Source organism: Sorex araneus, chromosome X (genome assembly GCF_027595985.1).
Source record: "Sorex araneus isolate mSorAra2 chromosome X, mSorAra2.pri, whole genome shotgun sequence".
Classification (NCBI taxonomy): domain Eukaryota; kingdom Metazoa; phylum Chordata; class Mammalia; order Eulipotyphla; family Soricidae; genus Sorex; species Sorex araneus.
Genome location: NC_073313.1, coordinates 120,123,814 through 120,139,273, shown reverse-complemented (window position 1 = coordinate 120,139,273; position 15,460 = coordinate 120,123,814). Strand labels below are relative to the sequence as shown.

Genomic DNA, 15,460 nt, shown 5'->3' with positions numbered 1-15,460 from the left:
GAACTGCTGTTCTTATCAAGGTCTATATTTGGCTCTGAGCCTCTGCTGCTAAGCAACAGTCTCTTTAAGATCAGTGCCGGACTCAGGAAGATTGCTTTGGCATTATGTCCTAAATGTCTCACAGATAAGTGGTAGAGAGGGAGAAAGAAAGGTATGAAAAGCTTTTGTTGAAGCGGGGTCCTCAGGTCGCACCAGCCTGAATAGTCAGGAGCCGACTCTGCTGTGTGGGCACTTCAGCCCACACTGATGAGGGAAATAAGTTAGGATATGCATCTTTGAACAAAATATCAATAGGGGCTCAACAACATGGAAGGTTACGTTTAATCACTTGATATATTAGTTTTTTTCCAAACATATTTGGCAACTGCTCATACTGTTTCATTAATTACACTGAATAATAACTTATTTTCTCATTTCAGAAAATAAGGGTCTTAATTTGGGAGACAGGATTTTAGGTCCTGTCTGCCAGGGCACAGAAGGAAAAGAAAAGCAGGCATAGGTGTTCCTTTGCTATGATCCAGAATGCAGCTATTTAAATCTCAGAATCAGTGGTAGGAGGAAGAAGGCACCTGGATTAATGGTATCAGACAGCCCTCTGGAATTGTCTACCCTCTGACAGTAATGCCCTCTTTTCCATTACTTCACAGAAGGAAGGCTTGCCTCTGTCAGAAAATGCTAGAGAAAGCTGTACCTTTGAATATCTTTATGGACTGACACAGCTTGAAATGTAAAAACATAAAAATACTTTGTTTCAGTCATGGAAACCCATAGGTACACATGTATACACAATACATAAAAACATACACCTATTTTTTTCCATGAAATTACTTTAATATTATTCCCTCCCAGAGCATACATACATCCATTTTACATATATTAATTTCTGTTAATGCTTTGGACTATTAAGTTTTATAATTTTTCTCTTTCCATATTAGATGATATTGGATTTGAAATAAAAATAATAGAATACAAAGTTATATTTTATTTTTTCTTTCCTTTTTAGTTTACGTAACATGGTTACAGTAGGGTTGACATTAATGATTCTGGTTTACAAAGTTACTAAGCCTTTACCACTATCAATGACTTTCCATCAATATCCCATTATATATATGTATATATACACACATACATATGCATATATATATGCAGTGAGGCTGCAGAATTTCAACCACCAGAATGCCATGAATCTATACATCATATTTTGTGGACCCTTTCCTCTCACTGCTCCCCTAATAGCCACAGATTACTGTTCTATTGACCATTTTATTGGAATGTCTTTGTTGGGGATTGTGTAATTCCTTGCTTTGTTTATTTATTGCTCCATGTATTAGTGAGATTGCTTTACGTTTGTCTTATTTTTAATGTTTGTCTTTTTTGTCTGACTGACTTTGGTTAGTATTACCTCCTTCAATTCTATCCAAGTTGCAGCAAACTAATATTTAACCTTCTATCACAGATGAGTAGTGTTCCATTGTGCATATACTACAATTTCTTACATGTTCATAAAATAACTGTTGGACACCTGGGTTGCTTCTGTCTTAGATGCTGTAAATAAAGCAGCGATAAACATAAACATGTATATATACTTCTGTCTCAAGGTCTTTTGTATTCTTGGGGCAAATGTCCACGAGTGGAATAGCAGGGTGTATGGATGTTCTATTCTTAATTTTTTTGAGAAATCTACAAATCATTTTTCAAAGAGGTTGAATCAGGCAGCAGTTCCACTAGCAATAAGTGAAACGTTGCTTTCATGCTATATCCCAGCTAGACCTTATTTCCATACTTTTTGATATAGAACATTCTCATTTGTGTGTGGTAGCTCATTGTCATTTTTATTTTCATTTCCCTGATTATAAATGATAAAAACTTTTCATACACCTTTGACCATCTTATATCATCTTTGAGAAACTGTTCATATCCTATCACTATTTTTGTGTTTTTTTAACATTTGAGAGTTCTTTATATATAATATATAAGCTATATTTATATTATATATATTTATATTTTGTGTATTATATTTATATAACATAAATATATATCTTTGATATCCCTTTGATGTATGATATATGAATATTTTTCCCAGTAAGTGGAGTGTCTCATTATTTTAGATTTTTAATTTTATCACTGTAGAAACTATTTTAATTTGATACTGTCTAATTTGTTTATTTCTGCCTTTGCCAATGGAGTTGTATCATTGAAGACTCCTCTAATGTCAGGTATTGAAGTATCTCGCCTATGTATTCCTTGGTATATTTTATAAAAATAGATTTTATTTTAAGGTCTTTAAATCATTTTGAATTAATCTTTGTATCAGAGTGAAATATGGACAGATTTATTCTTTTGCATGTGGACCTCCAGTTTTCCCAACACTGACCTTGCTTCACTTCATGCAACTAGCCCCTTTGTGATAAGTTAAGAATTTTCTTTCTTTCTCTCTCACTTTCTCTCTCACTTTCTTTCTTTCTTTCTTTCTTTCTTTCTTTCTTTCTTTCTTTCTTTCTTTCTTTCTTTCTTTCTTTCTTTCTTTCTTTCTTTCTCTCTTTCCCTCTTTCTTTCTTTCTTTCTCTCTCTCTTTCTTTCTTTCTTTCTTTCTCTCTCTCTTTCTTTCTTTCTTTCTTTCTCTCTTTCTTTCTTTCTTTCTTTCTTTCTTTCTTTCTTTCTTTCTTTCTTTCTTTCTTTCTCTCTCTTTCTTTTACTCTTTCTCTCTCACTCTTTCTCTTTCTTTCTTTCTCTCTCTCTTTCTTTCACTCTTTCTCTCTCACTCTTTCCCTCTCACTTTCTTTCTTTCTTTCTTCCTTCCTTCCTCCCTCCCTCCCTCCCTCTCTCTCTTTCTTTCTTTCTTTCTTTCTTTCTTTCTTTCTTTCTTTCTTTCTTTCTTTCCTTCTTTCTTTCTTTCTTTCTTTCTTTCTTTCTTTCTTTCTCTCTTCCTTCCTTTCTGTCCACATATGGCAGTGCTCAGGGATTACTCTTCATTCTGTTCTCAGGGATCACTTTTAGCAGCATTACAAGGATTGTATGTAGTACCTAGGATCATACCTGGGTCAGCTGCATGTAACAAAACCACCTTGCCTGCTTTACTGTCTCTTTGGTCCCAAAATTTGCTTTTTAAGGCAGATTTGCTAACGTCACAAAATATGACCACAGATATATAGAAAAATATATTCAATTAGAAAATTACAATTGATAACTAATTAATGCAAAGGACCATAAAAATCTATTTTAAGTGCCAGAAGAATACCTGAATGGATGGATCACCTGTTTGCATGATGGAAGCCCTGGTTCAATCCCTGATACTGTTCAGTCACATAAGCATTACCAGTAGTGACATTGCATATAGAAACAGGAGTATCCCCTGGGCATCATCAGCCATATCCCTCAAGTAAAAAAGGTTATTATGGAATAGTTTATTATTTGCTAACATCTTAAAGAATCTAGAAGAAATAACTGCAGTTCTAGAAACATATAACTCACCATACTGAATCAGGAAGAAATGGAAAATCTTAGCAAACAAATACTAGTTAGGATATTGAAACAGCAATCAAAAGCTTTTTAGGAAGCAAAATCTAGAATTAGATATCTACCTTGGTATATCATATGAAACATACAAATGTAAATGAAAATCAGTACTTCTCAAACTTTAAAAAAAAAACATAAGAGACCGCTTCTGTTTGTACTCATTTACAAGGCCAGCATTTCCCTGATATAAAAATCAGCAAAGAAATTGAAAGGAAAATATGTTACAAACCCTCATAGACTAATTAATTTTTAATAAATATTAGCAAACTGAATTCAACAGCTATTAACTACTGAATTCAACAATTGTTAAGCCATGACCATGTGAAGCTTGGTCTAGATATGGCAAGGATAGTATAATACATGCAAATTAATAAATGTAAAACATTAACAGAGTAAATAATAAAAATCAATTGATCATATCTATCTATCTATATATCATCATCTTCATCATCATCATAATCCCGTTGATAGTCGAATTTCTCGACTGGCCTAAGTAAGGTCTCTATTCATCCTAGCCTTGAGATTTTAGAAGCCTCTTTTTAAAAAAAAAATTATTAGAGAATCACTGTGATGTACAGTTACAAACTTATGAACTTTTGTGTTTGCATTTTATTCATATAGTGATCGTTTACCCATCCCTCCACCAGTGCCCATTCACCTTCACCAATGATCCCAGTATCCCTCTCACCACCCCCACCCATCCCCCACCACCCCACCCTGCCTCTGTAGCAGGGCATTCCCCTTTGTTCTCTCTCCTTTGGGGTGTTGTAGTTTGCAATAGAGGTATTGAGTGGCTATCATGTTTGGTCTATAGTCTACTTTCAGCTCGCATCTTCCAACCTGAATGGGTCCTCCTGACATCCTCTACTTGGTGATCCCTACTCTATCTGAGCTGGCTTTTCCCCTAGCATGTGAGGCCAGTTTCCAAGCTGTGGGGCAGATCTCCTAATCTTTATCTCTACAACTCTTGGGTGTTAGTCTCCCACTATATTATTTTATATTCCAAGATGAGTGCAATCTTTCTATGTCTGTCCCTCTCTTTCTGACTCAATTCACTTAACATGATACTTTCCAGTAGACCCACTTATATACAAATTTCATGACTTCATTTTTTCTAACAGCTGCATAGTATTCCATTGTGTAGATGTACCAAAGTTTCTTTAACCAGTCATCTGTTTTTGGGCACTATGTTTTTTTCCAGATTTTGGCTATTGTAAGCAATGCTGCAATGAACATAGAAATTCAGATGTCATTTCTACGATACCTTTTTGCCTCTCTAGGATATATTCCCAGGAATGGTATTGCTGGGTCAAATGGGAGCTCAATTTCTAATTTTTTTATTATTAATTAATTAATTTTTTTATTGAATCACCATGTGGAAACTTCACACAGTGACCAAACTCATCTAAATTTCGCGGGAGTTAAAGATGCCGCTCTGTCTAACGTTCATCAACTTAAAGAAGGTCTTCGATTCTGTTGAGACTGAGGCGGTCGTCGAAGCCCTGGCCAAACAAGGGTGTTCAAACTCAGTATATCAAAATCCTTCTCGAGCTGTATTGTGGATTCACCACCAGGATCTCACCATTCTGCAAGTAAGTAATCATTGATATAATGATAGGGGTGTGGCAGGGTGATAACATTTCACCGAAACTCTTCAGTGCCACCCTTGAGAACATCATGCAATGACTGGAATGGGAAGGAATGGGAGTGAAGATAGACGGTCGGCAATTACACCACCTCTGCTTCGCTAATGACATCGTTCTCATAACACCAAACATTAACCAAGTGGCACAAATGCTGGCCGACTTCAACCACGAGTGTGGAAGGTCATATTGCAGCTGAATCTCAATAAGTCGATGTTCATGAAAAACTAACTGGTCCCTGAAGCTCCATTTGCTCTCAATGGAACAAACATCTCCGAATGCAGCAGCTATGTGTACCTGGGTCAAGAAATCAACATGAGGAATGACTTGGTGCTGGAACTGCGCAGGAGGAAGAGAGCAGCGTGGACTGAATTCAAGAGCGTCAAAGAAGTGGCTAAGAGAACGAAGAAACTCTGACTCTGGGCACATCTTTTTGATTCCACCTTTCTTCCTGCACTAATATATGCCTCAGAGACCTGGGCCCTATGGAAACAGGATGAGAACGCTATTAGCGATCGAAAGAGCTATGCTAGGAATATCATGTCTCACTCAAGTGAGAGAAGGAATCCGGAGTTCTGACGTTCGTCAACGGTCAAAAATCAGGGATGCTGTCTCGTTTGCCAAGGCATCAAAAATCAGATGGGCCGGTCATGTAATGCGATTCAGAGACGACTGCTGGACTAGAGCTGTTACTGACTGGGTTCCACCAGACGTCAGAAGACCTAGTAGCCGCCCAGCAACTAGATGGTCAGATTTCTTCATCAAATCCCTGAATGAACAACTTGACGCTCTTCCTGTTCCTGGAGCAAGCAGATATCATTGGGCTGTACTAGCTCGCGACAGGGACAAATGGAGACATTACTGGCCTCCGCTCTAGTAAATCGAAGATCAACGGGACTACAAGTTTCCATGTGGAAAGTTACAAAGCTTTCAGGCTTAAGTCTCAGTTACACAATTCTCAAACACCCATCCCTTCACCAGTGCACATATTCTACCACCAAGAACCACAGTAAACCTCCCCCCCACTCTCTCACCCCCCCAGCTCCCCACCCCGCCTGTGTAGCTGATAAATTTCACTTTATTTTCTCTTTACTTTGATTACATTCAATATTTCAACAAAAAACTTACTATTATTGTTTGGAGTCCCCCCCCAAGTCAGACATGCTGGAAAGGAAGCATTTGATAATTTTTTTCCATTGCTGAGAATGAAGAGATATGAGGTTGTCTGGCCACAATAGCGGCCGCGAGATTTTGTATTTCTGTATTTTAGTATTTTAGTAACTAAGTCCAGAGAAATTTCTGCTAGAAGTTGCATCATTGCTAGCTCGTACCTCTCTGCTACATTATATTCCACATATGCCACATATGAGTTTAATCTTTCTATGTCTGTCTCTTTCTTTCTGACTCATTTCACTCAACATGATAGTTTCCATGTTGATCCACTTACATGCAAACATCATGACTTCATCTTTTCTAACAGCTGCATAGTATTCCATTGTGTAGATGTACCAGAGTTTCTTTAACCAGTCATCTGTTTTTGGGCACTCCGTTTTTTTTACAGATTGTGGCTATTGTAAACAGTGTGGCAATGAACATAGAAATGCAAATGTCATTTCTACTATACCTTTTTGCCTCTCTGGGATATATTCCCAGGAGTGGTATTGCTGAGTCAAATGGGAGCTCAATTTCTAATTCTTTGAGAATCGTCCATATTGTTTTCCAAAAGGGCTGAACCAGTCGGCATTCCCACCAACAGTGAAGGAGAGTCCCTTTCTCCTCACATCCACGCAAACAGCGGTTGCTTTCGTTCTTTTGGATGTGGGCTAGAAGCCTGTTTTTATTCGTCCTTTCCAATGGTGCCGCATTGGAGCTCTTTCAGGGTCAGGGGAATGAGACCAAAGATTGTTACTCCTTTTGGCATATGTTTACATGAATATGACATGGGGAGTTTGCGAGGCTCTCCCATGTGAGCAGGAAACTTTCAGTAGCTTGCCAGGTTCTCCTACAGGGATAACCAGGTTATAAGATTCTGCGAGCTTCCGGGAGCTTGGTCTGTCTATAGGTATAGAAAATCTATAGGTATAGAACATCATATCATATCTATAGGTTTTGAAAATCCATGGGGTCAAATTCAATATCCATTTATGATAAAAACAAGATGAGTATACGCCTATTACTGTATCTCCACAAATAAAGGCAATATGCTCTAAGTTACAACTAAGGTCATAACTCCACTAAAAAAGTTATTAGGAAGGGGTATAAGAGATAGATGAGAAGCAATGGGGACAGTGTTGAGGAGACTCAGGTATATTGGTGCTGTTAAGGAATGATAGAGCTAAATATCCAATCCACCACAGAGTAAACAATACTGAAATCACAAGAACCTTTAATAACAGAACTTAAAAGGTGGCCTGTAAAGATGGCAGGTTGGGACTCGGTGTGGGAGGCATAGGAGAGAGCATTTGAGAACATGGTAGAGGAACATTGGTAGAGGGAAATTGACACTGGTGGTGGGATTGGTGTTGAAACATTGTACGTCAAAAACTCAAGAATGAATAACTTTGCAAATCAGTTTTTTAATAAAATAAACTTTGAAAAATATTTTTAGAACTGATAAATGAATTCTTGAGATTTTCAGGAAACAAAAATTTGGTTTTCTCAATGCACTAATAAAAACCTATCACAGAGAAATTGAGAAAATAAGAAGACTTTGCGTCAAAATGAATAAAATACCTGGAAAAAATTTAACCATGGAGTTGAAAAAGCTGTACACAGAAAACTACACCATGATGAGAGATATTGATGACAGAAATAAATGTAAAGCCATTCCATACTTATGTAATCTAACAATTAATATTGTAAAACGTTCAAACTCCCAATTATCTTTTATAAAGAATTAGTGACATGAAGTAATCTCTTTCACTCTTTTATTGCTTACTAACTTCTTGATTGATTATGTCAAAGGAGCAATCTGGCTAACGAGCTGTTTTGTGATGTATAGTCAATTTGCTATAATTTCCGATGTTTCAGCAAAAAAAAAAAACTTGTTTTAAAAATATTGGTTACCCAAATTTGTATCAGATATTGTTGCTCATTGTAATTTATCAGTATTAGTTGAAAATAATAAACAATTGATAAGTTGCATTCTGCATTCCTTTTTCAACTATTTGGTATACCACACTATGTTTCAAGCCATTCCTATTATTGCTTTCTTTACCTCTGGCCACATGAATTTCTTCTTTTGTTTGTTTTGTTTTGGGGCCACACCCAGAATATTAAGGGGTACTCCTGACTGCAGTCAGGAATAACTCATCGTAGTGCTTACCAAATGAGGTAAGAAAGATTTAACTTCTTGCAAGACAAACCCCATACCCAGTGTGGTCACATAAATTTCTGATATCTCTGAACTTATTTTCCTGAATTCTTTGTGTTGTTGGAGAGCTGAGATGTTGGAGTGCTGAGATGCTGTGACAGCTTTTTCGAGCCACTGCTCTATTCTCTGTCTCTCTGCCAGACTGGCTCCACCGTCAGAGTCTCAGCACCTCCTTGTTACCTCCCCCAGCCCAGTACCAGTGGCTTCAGTAACTCACTCAATCTTAGTATTCGTGTGTTGGAGCTCTTTTTCTGAAAGTTTGATACTGTACTTTAATTTTTATTAATATTCTATTGTTGACAATACTATTAATAATGATTTCTTATATGTGCAGGTGTTCTTTAAGAGAGACTGAGCATTGCTCTTTTCCTTCAAAGGTGGTCCTCTGTAGACATTTACTTCTCTTAACATGATGCCGTCTAATTATATCCAAGTTGCAGCAAACTGCAAGATTTACCATTACAGTTTCATAGTATTCCACTGTGTTTATATATCACAAATCTTACCTAATTCTCTATCATTGGACATTTGGGTTGCTTTCACATACTACTCAACTAAATGTTGCAGTGAAGGGGTGTGCTTATATCTCTTCAAATTACTGCTCTGTATTCGTAGGAGAGACTCATATGGAAACTCCATTTTAAGTTTTTAGAAGACAGTGTATTTATTTACATACAGGCTGAACCAGATAACATTCCCTGTGACTGTGATTGTCACTGTCACTGTCATCCTTTTGTTCATCAATTTGCTCGAGTGGGCACCAGTAACGTCTCAATTGTGAGACATCTTGTACTGTTTTGACATATCAAATATGCCACGGATAGCTTGCCAGGCTCTGCCATGCAGGCGAGATACTCCAGGTAGCTTGCCAGACTTCCGGGAGGGGTGGAGGAATTGAACTCGGGTCGGCCCCATGCAAGCAAACACCCTACCCGCTGCGCTATCGCTCCAGTCCATCATTTAATTTACTCTATAAAATTTAAACTTTTCATTTTTTCTATTATCAACCATCATAAATTGTTCCCTCCCTTCTTCTTAATTGTTTATTGTAATAGAACAAAGTTGTAATTTCAACAGTCTGTAACTATAGTACCTTTTATATTATATGATGTTAATTTTAAAAAATTGGGGGCAGGTATCATGTTGGGTTCTGAGGCCATACCCGGTAGTGCTAAGGGCTTGCTCCTGGCTCTGTGCTCAGGGGTCACTTATGGCATTCCCACTTAGAAATATAGAATAAAGGTTCCTTATTCACCAACTTCTCACCAACACTATTTTCAGTCTTTCTAACATCACCTTTTCAATGGCTTTACTTGTTTGTTAATGTTGAAGCCCACTGAGGGTCATAGGAATTTTGTCTCCATCATCTTCTTCCTTCCTCCTCACAAGCAACCTTTTAAGTCTATCTGTTTTACAATATTGTTTCTCTATATGATCTTAAAGAACACTAAGTATAACTTTTGAAGACTTAAATACTGTTAAGAATGGTGTTAAAATATCACTGTCATCCCGTTGTTCGTTGATTTACTTGAGCAGGCACCAGTAACGTCTCCATTTCTCTCAGCCCTGAGATTTTAACTGTCTCTCCTTACTCGTCTTTCCCAATGATTGGAGGCTCTTTCAGGGTCAGGGGACTGAGACCTATCGTTACTGTTTTGGCATATCAAATACGCCACGGGTAGCTTGCCAGGATCTGCCTGTGCAGGTGGGATACTATCGGTAGCTTACCAGGCTCTCCGAGAGGTACATATAAACTGGAAATTATAATATATTATTTTGAAATATATTACTCTTATACAGGTTTATGCTTTGCCATTTATACTGATATATGAGGTCATAAGCAATTTAATTTAAATTATAATTTCTATATAATATTTTTCTGTGTTGTATTGACATATCAAACTCCTCTTATTTATTTTTTATCAACTGGCATACATATTTGATTATATTTGTGTGTCTTACATATTATTTTGCCTTTAATTTTAATGAGCATGTTTGCTGTTTATTGTTGGGGTAAATGAGTCTATTTGTTTCTTGCTTTATCCTTTTTGTGCCAACAAATATATCGATATTTTATCAATACTGTCTGTTCAGCAGCTTATCAAATATTTCCTTACCTAATATTCAAAATACATGCTGAACACACAGAATCCCAGACTTAAGAGGTTCCTGTTCAGAGGGTCAGTTAAGAGCTTCAGAAACTTGTATTTTCCAGAGTCTTTGGTAATTCTGAAAAGTACGAGCAGTCTGGGAAGCCCTTTGATAATATAGATATGTTTGATAAGACAAATCTTTTTGTACATTTAATTTACCTATAATGATTGAGTCAAAATAAAAAAACATTATTTGAGACACTGTGATTTACAATACCTAAATGACAGTATTTTTTCAAGACAACATTCCAATACCACAACCTTCACCAGAGTTTTCTCCCCGTCTGCCCAAATCATCTCCACTCCTATACCAGACCAAAGTAAACTCAGCTCTACAGACCAATTTTCAGATTCAGTTGCTTTTGGCCATTTGTTAATTCCTTACTCTATTTCTTTATATCTCAAATATAAAATCACTGTGTATCCAAGTTACAGATATTTGTTAGCATTTGAGATACACCAGGATATGCTCAAGAGCCCTACCTGCTATACTAATATCCAGCCCAAGATTCCAGTCTATTGATTTTGTCCTCCTTACTCTCTACCATCACCACCCATCTGTCTTTTGTGATCTTCATAAGAAAGAGAATCATGAAATTGTACTATTTTCTTTTGCTCTTGTTACCAGTTCAAAACTGGATTGTTCTCAGAAATGGCTGAAAAGAGAATAAGAATGAGTTTAGTTTTAAAAATATATTCATATCATAAAGGCCACAACCCAAGTTTGAAAAATTAGGTCGTCTGTATTATAAATGAAGATGTGGCTTCAGAAACAACTTATCTCAGTAATGAAACTTTCTTCCCAACATTTTTGACTAAAGTGTCATTTATATCAGTAATGAAAAGTTTCTTCCCAACATTTTTGACTAAAGTGTCACTTTTTGAAATGTGAACTTTGCCGGGAGAGATTTATTGAGGCCACACCCCAGAGTGCTCAGGGGCGACTCCTAACTTTGTGCTTTTTGGTGATTCCTAGAGGTACTCTCACAACCATGTGGGGTCACGGATTGAATGTATGGTTCCAGGACACAAAGCATGCTACACCAGCACTTAAGGTCACCTCCTTATCCCCTGAAATGCAAATTGAAGGAGAAGCTTTCTTTAAAAAGCTGTAATGACTGAAACTTTATAACATGCCTGTGCTTGTCAAGTTGATAGATGGGGATGGGACGGAGGTTTGGGTGAGGAGAGAATATGGAAACACTGATAGAGGGAATTTGACACTGGTGATGGAATTGGTGTTGAAATATTGTCACTGTCACTGTCGTCCCGTTGTTCATCGATTTGCTCAAGTGGGCATCAATAACGTCTACATTGTGAGACTTGTTGTTTCTGTTTTTGGCGTATCGAATATGCCACAGGTAGCCTGCCAGGCTCTGCCATGTGGGCAGGATACTCTTGGTAGCTTGCCGGGCTCTCTGAGAGGGATGGAGGAATTGAACCTGGGTTGGCCACGTGTAAGGCAAAGTCCCTACCCGCTGTGCTATCGCTCCAGTCCTGGTGCCCACTCAAGCAAATCGATGAACAACGGGACGACAGTGCTACAGTGCCACAGCAGCAGAAGTTGAAATATTACATGCTTAAAATACAACTATCAATAACTTTGTAAGTCATAGTTTTTTTATAAAAATAACTTAAAACAAAGGTAATGAAATTAAACCAATTTGTAGCTACAATTAATATCTTAGGTTTTTGTAATTAAACTAGTTTTTAAATTACTGGGGACTGCCAAGACTTATCTTTGGGGAATGTAAAGGCAATATCTAAGGATAATATGTTCTTGCATAATAGGTAGGATAAAAGTTAAACTAGGTAGGCCCAACATATAATCCAGTTTCAGAGTCATGTGAAACAAATGTAGCCCCAGTTTAAAAGTAATTCCTGGGTTTACTTATCTTGCTAAAACATCTGAATTTCATGATTAAGTATTAATTAAACAATACACTTATAATGTGACTAGAATAGTTTCCATTTCTTCTCAAACCACACAAAATATAAAAGAATATAAATCCACCCATCTCTGAGAAATGATTACCTATATTATTCTTTTATTTTTATTTTTTAATGGAATCACAGTGAGATAGAGCATCACAAAGCTGTTCATGATTGGATTTAAAAGTCATACAATGTTCCAACACTCATCCCTCCACCAGTGTAATTTACCAGCACCAGTGTCTCCAGTTTCCCTCCATCCTCGCAAACCCCCTACCCTTGCTTGAAATATATTTAAAGCATTTATTTAGTTAGCAGACACATATACATTTTGAATTAAAAAGAATACAAATTGCTTTCTTAAACTGCTTTATTAATTTCACAATATATAGTGAGGGTTTTCCCATGCAATAGGTAAAGTTTCCCTGCTAGTAAAATCTTACCGATGGGGTCAAAAACAAGATTCAACTAGAAACTGGCAATAAAGGACCCACCAGAAATGAGTGACATCAAAAGGTTTACAATAAAAGTGCATCACAAACATGTAAGTTTAGAAATCAGATACATCCCTATCAACTTTAGAGAAAACATTAGGATTCAAGGCATAAGGCAAAATTCATCGTGGTGGTCATGGTGAGGAGGGTCAGTGCTAACTGCCCGCAAACTATGAGTCAGTTGCCTTTCCCTCAGTTTTTGCATAATCTCTCTCATTTCATTCCCAATTCTTTCCATATTGTCTTCTCTCATCCTTCCCTGTGGCCCTCCAAGCCTCATAATCATGTCCCTTCTATCCTGCAGGAGGGGCTGCCTAACACGGAGCTGCCTACGAATTCCTCTGGGCACATGATATTCACCAACTTCCAAAGGTTCTCCTTTATTAGCATCTCGCTCCTTTGGATCCTTCTTATTTTCCTGGTTGCTATTTTCCATGTTGACGGTTTTTGCCACTTGTTCGTTTTTGGACTCCATTATTCCTTGGAGACAAAAGGTGAGAGGGAATTAAATTTCTGCTGGACAGATCAGCCCCGAGGACAGAAACCCAACCATTTGATCTTTAGGAACCCTGGATATAAAAAGCCTTTAAAAATAATGTAATTCCCCCCCCACCTTAAGATCCTTCCCCACTCCCTCTCACTACCCCTCCCTCCATACCCCAACCCACCAGTCCCCCTACAGATCTATCTCAGATTTTGGCAGGCACCAAAATAGAGGACTGTGAATGGGAAACTGGGAAGGGAGTACAGACTGGGCTCTCCCCCCAACCCCCCCTCCATCACGTTTCCCAGCACCTGCCTGGGTCTATTCTTGCTGGCTCTTCTTCCCCTTGATTGTCACTGTCAGACACGCAGCAGCAACCCTCAGAAAGGAAGATCTGCAAAGAACTGGAGTTGAGGGGGAGAGAGATTGCAACACTCAAGCACAAGGCACCAGACCCAGGGATGCCAAAACTCTTCCGGGGCTTTTTACTGTCCCAGACCCTCCTCCACGCCAAAGCCCAGAACCTTCTGTCCCTCCCCTTCACCGTAAGCTACCCTAGCACTACCCACACCTAGGTACTACTTATCTGTAGGAATGGGGCCGGGGGAGGGCTGATTTATCATCTCACTGAGTTGCTCTGCTGCTGTCTCTGGCACCCTGACACCCTGGCACTCCCACCGCAGGGATCTACAATTTCTTCCCAGGTGGAGAAAGCTTGCCGTGAGGACCGCACTGAGGTCAGCAGGCCTTGGACTCATGTCCGCAGGCCGCTGCCTGCCGCCCGTGCGCTGGTGCTTCCACACCAGAAACCTTACCTTCTCCGCTTTCCCAGGGGCCAGAGCCAGCGCGCCGCGCGGAGGAGCGGGGAGTGGGGAGCTGGTACCCAGAAGGCAGTGAGTGCTGAAACGAAGGCTGCGTCAGCTCTGCAGCACGCGGTCACGTGAAGGCCCCGCGTCACCGGCTTGCTACCCCTCCTCCTCATCCCACAACCCCCGCCCCCGGGGGCCAGTCAGGCAGAATCCACCTCCCCCAGCCGCTCACGCAGGGACTCCCCTCCTCTGGTCTGGGCGCAGGGTCCGCTCTACACTGCCAACCCCAGCCATCACCACCCTGAAGCTGGGGGTTGCTCTTCTCTGGTCAAAGGGGTGGGTCAGCATTAACCTCTCTCCGTTTTCTCTCCCTCCTCTAAGACCTATGCTTTGATTCTCGCCTTTATGGTTTTTTTCTGTTCTTGGAGGTGTATCTGCTTCCTAATAAAGTCTTTTTGTTTCAGTAAAAATAGCCCAATCTTTCAAAGTAAAAATGAGAACAGTTACTTTTTAAAAGACATGCTTCAAGCTAGGGAAGCAAAAATCCTCATTGATTATATTACCTTCTACCTAATAAGAAATTAGTTTTCTGGGTGCCACACTGAATAGCTTTAGAACATGCATTCTCAAATGAGCAATGTCTGTGAGGTGCCTCAAATATTAAACAAGAGTATCTGTACGTATGAGAGAGTTTGTGGTCTATTTGTGTCATGCCAATGTTTATACTTCTTAGATAATTCTCAAAAGAAATTAATCTTCTCTCAAAAAATGTTTTAAAATAACTTTTAGGAAATATATATGGGTGTGTGGGTGTGTGTTGTCTCACTCTGTCTAGTCACTTACCTAGACTTGCTTCCTTTTTTGTTTTTGATTTTTCATCATTCTTCATATTACTCTATGAGTACCTATTTCTTTAGATAGTCTCATGAAATTACCAAATACCTAAGATTTGCCCCTTTAAAGTGGGTTTTCTATAGCCCCAGATATGTGCAGCAATCACCACAGTCAATGTCACGGTATTTACCATGTCAAAAATAAACTAAAACAGTACAATTT

The 15,460-nt window shown here is 38.6% G+C and overlaps 1 protein-coding gene across 2 annotated transcripts; it reads right to left on the bottom strand.

The window, feature by feature from the left end:
* Positions 1–12,973: 12,973 nt before the first annotated feature.
* Positions 12,974–14,590, bottom strand: LOC101550870 (protein BEX1-like). 2 transcript variants are annotated; one of them, XM_004614451.3, is made up of 3 exons: positions 14,411–14,590; positions 13,911–13,999; positions 12,974–13,591 (listed from the first exon to the last, which is right to left on the bottom strand). In XM_004614451.3, the coding sequence occupies exons 1-3, from the start codon at positions 14,575–14,577 to the stop codon at positions 13,215–13,217; spliced, it is 633 nt and encodes a 210-aa protein (XP_004614508.3). In that variant the 5' UTR covers positions 14,578–14,590; the 3' UTR covers positions 12,974–13,214. The 2 variants fall into 2 exon arrangements, with proteins under 2 accessions (XP_004614508.3, XP_054977881.1); XM_055121906.1 differs by having other exon boundaries at positions 13,911–13,989; positions 14,411–14,489.
* Between the last annotated feature and the right edge of the window lie 870 nt (positions 14,591–15,460).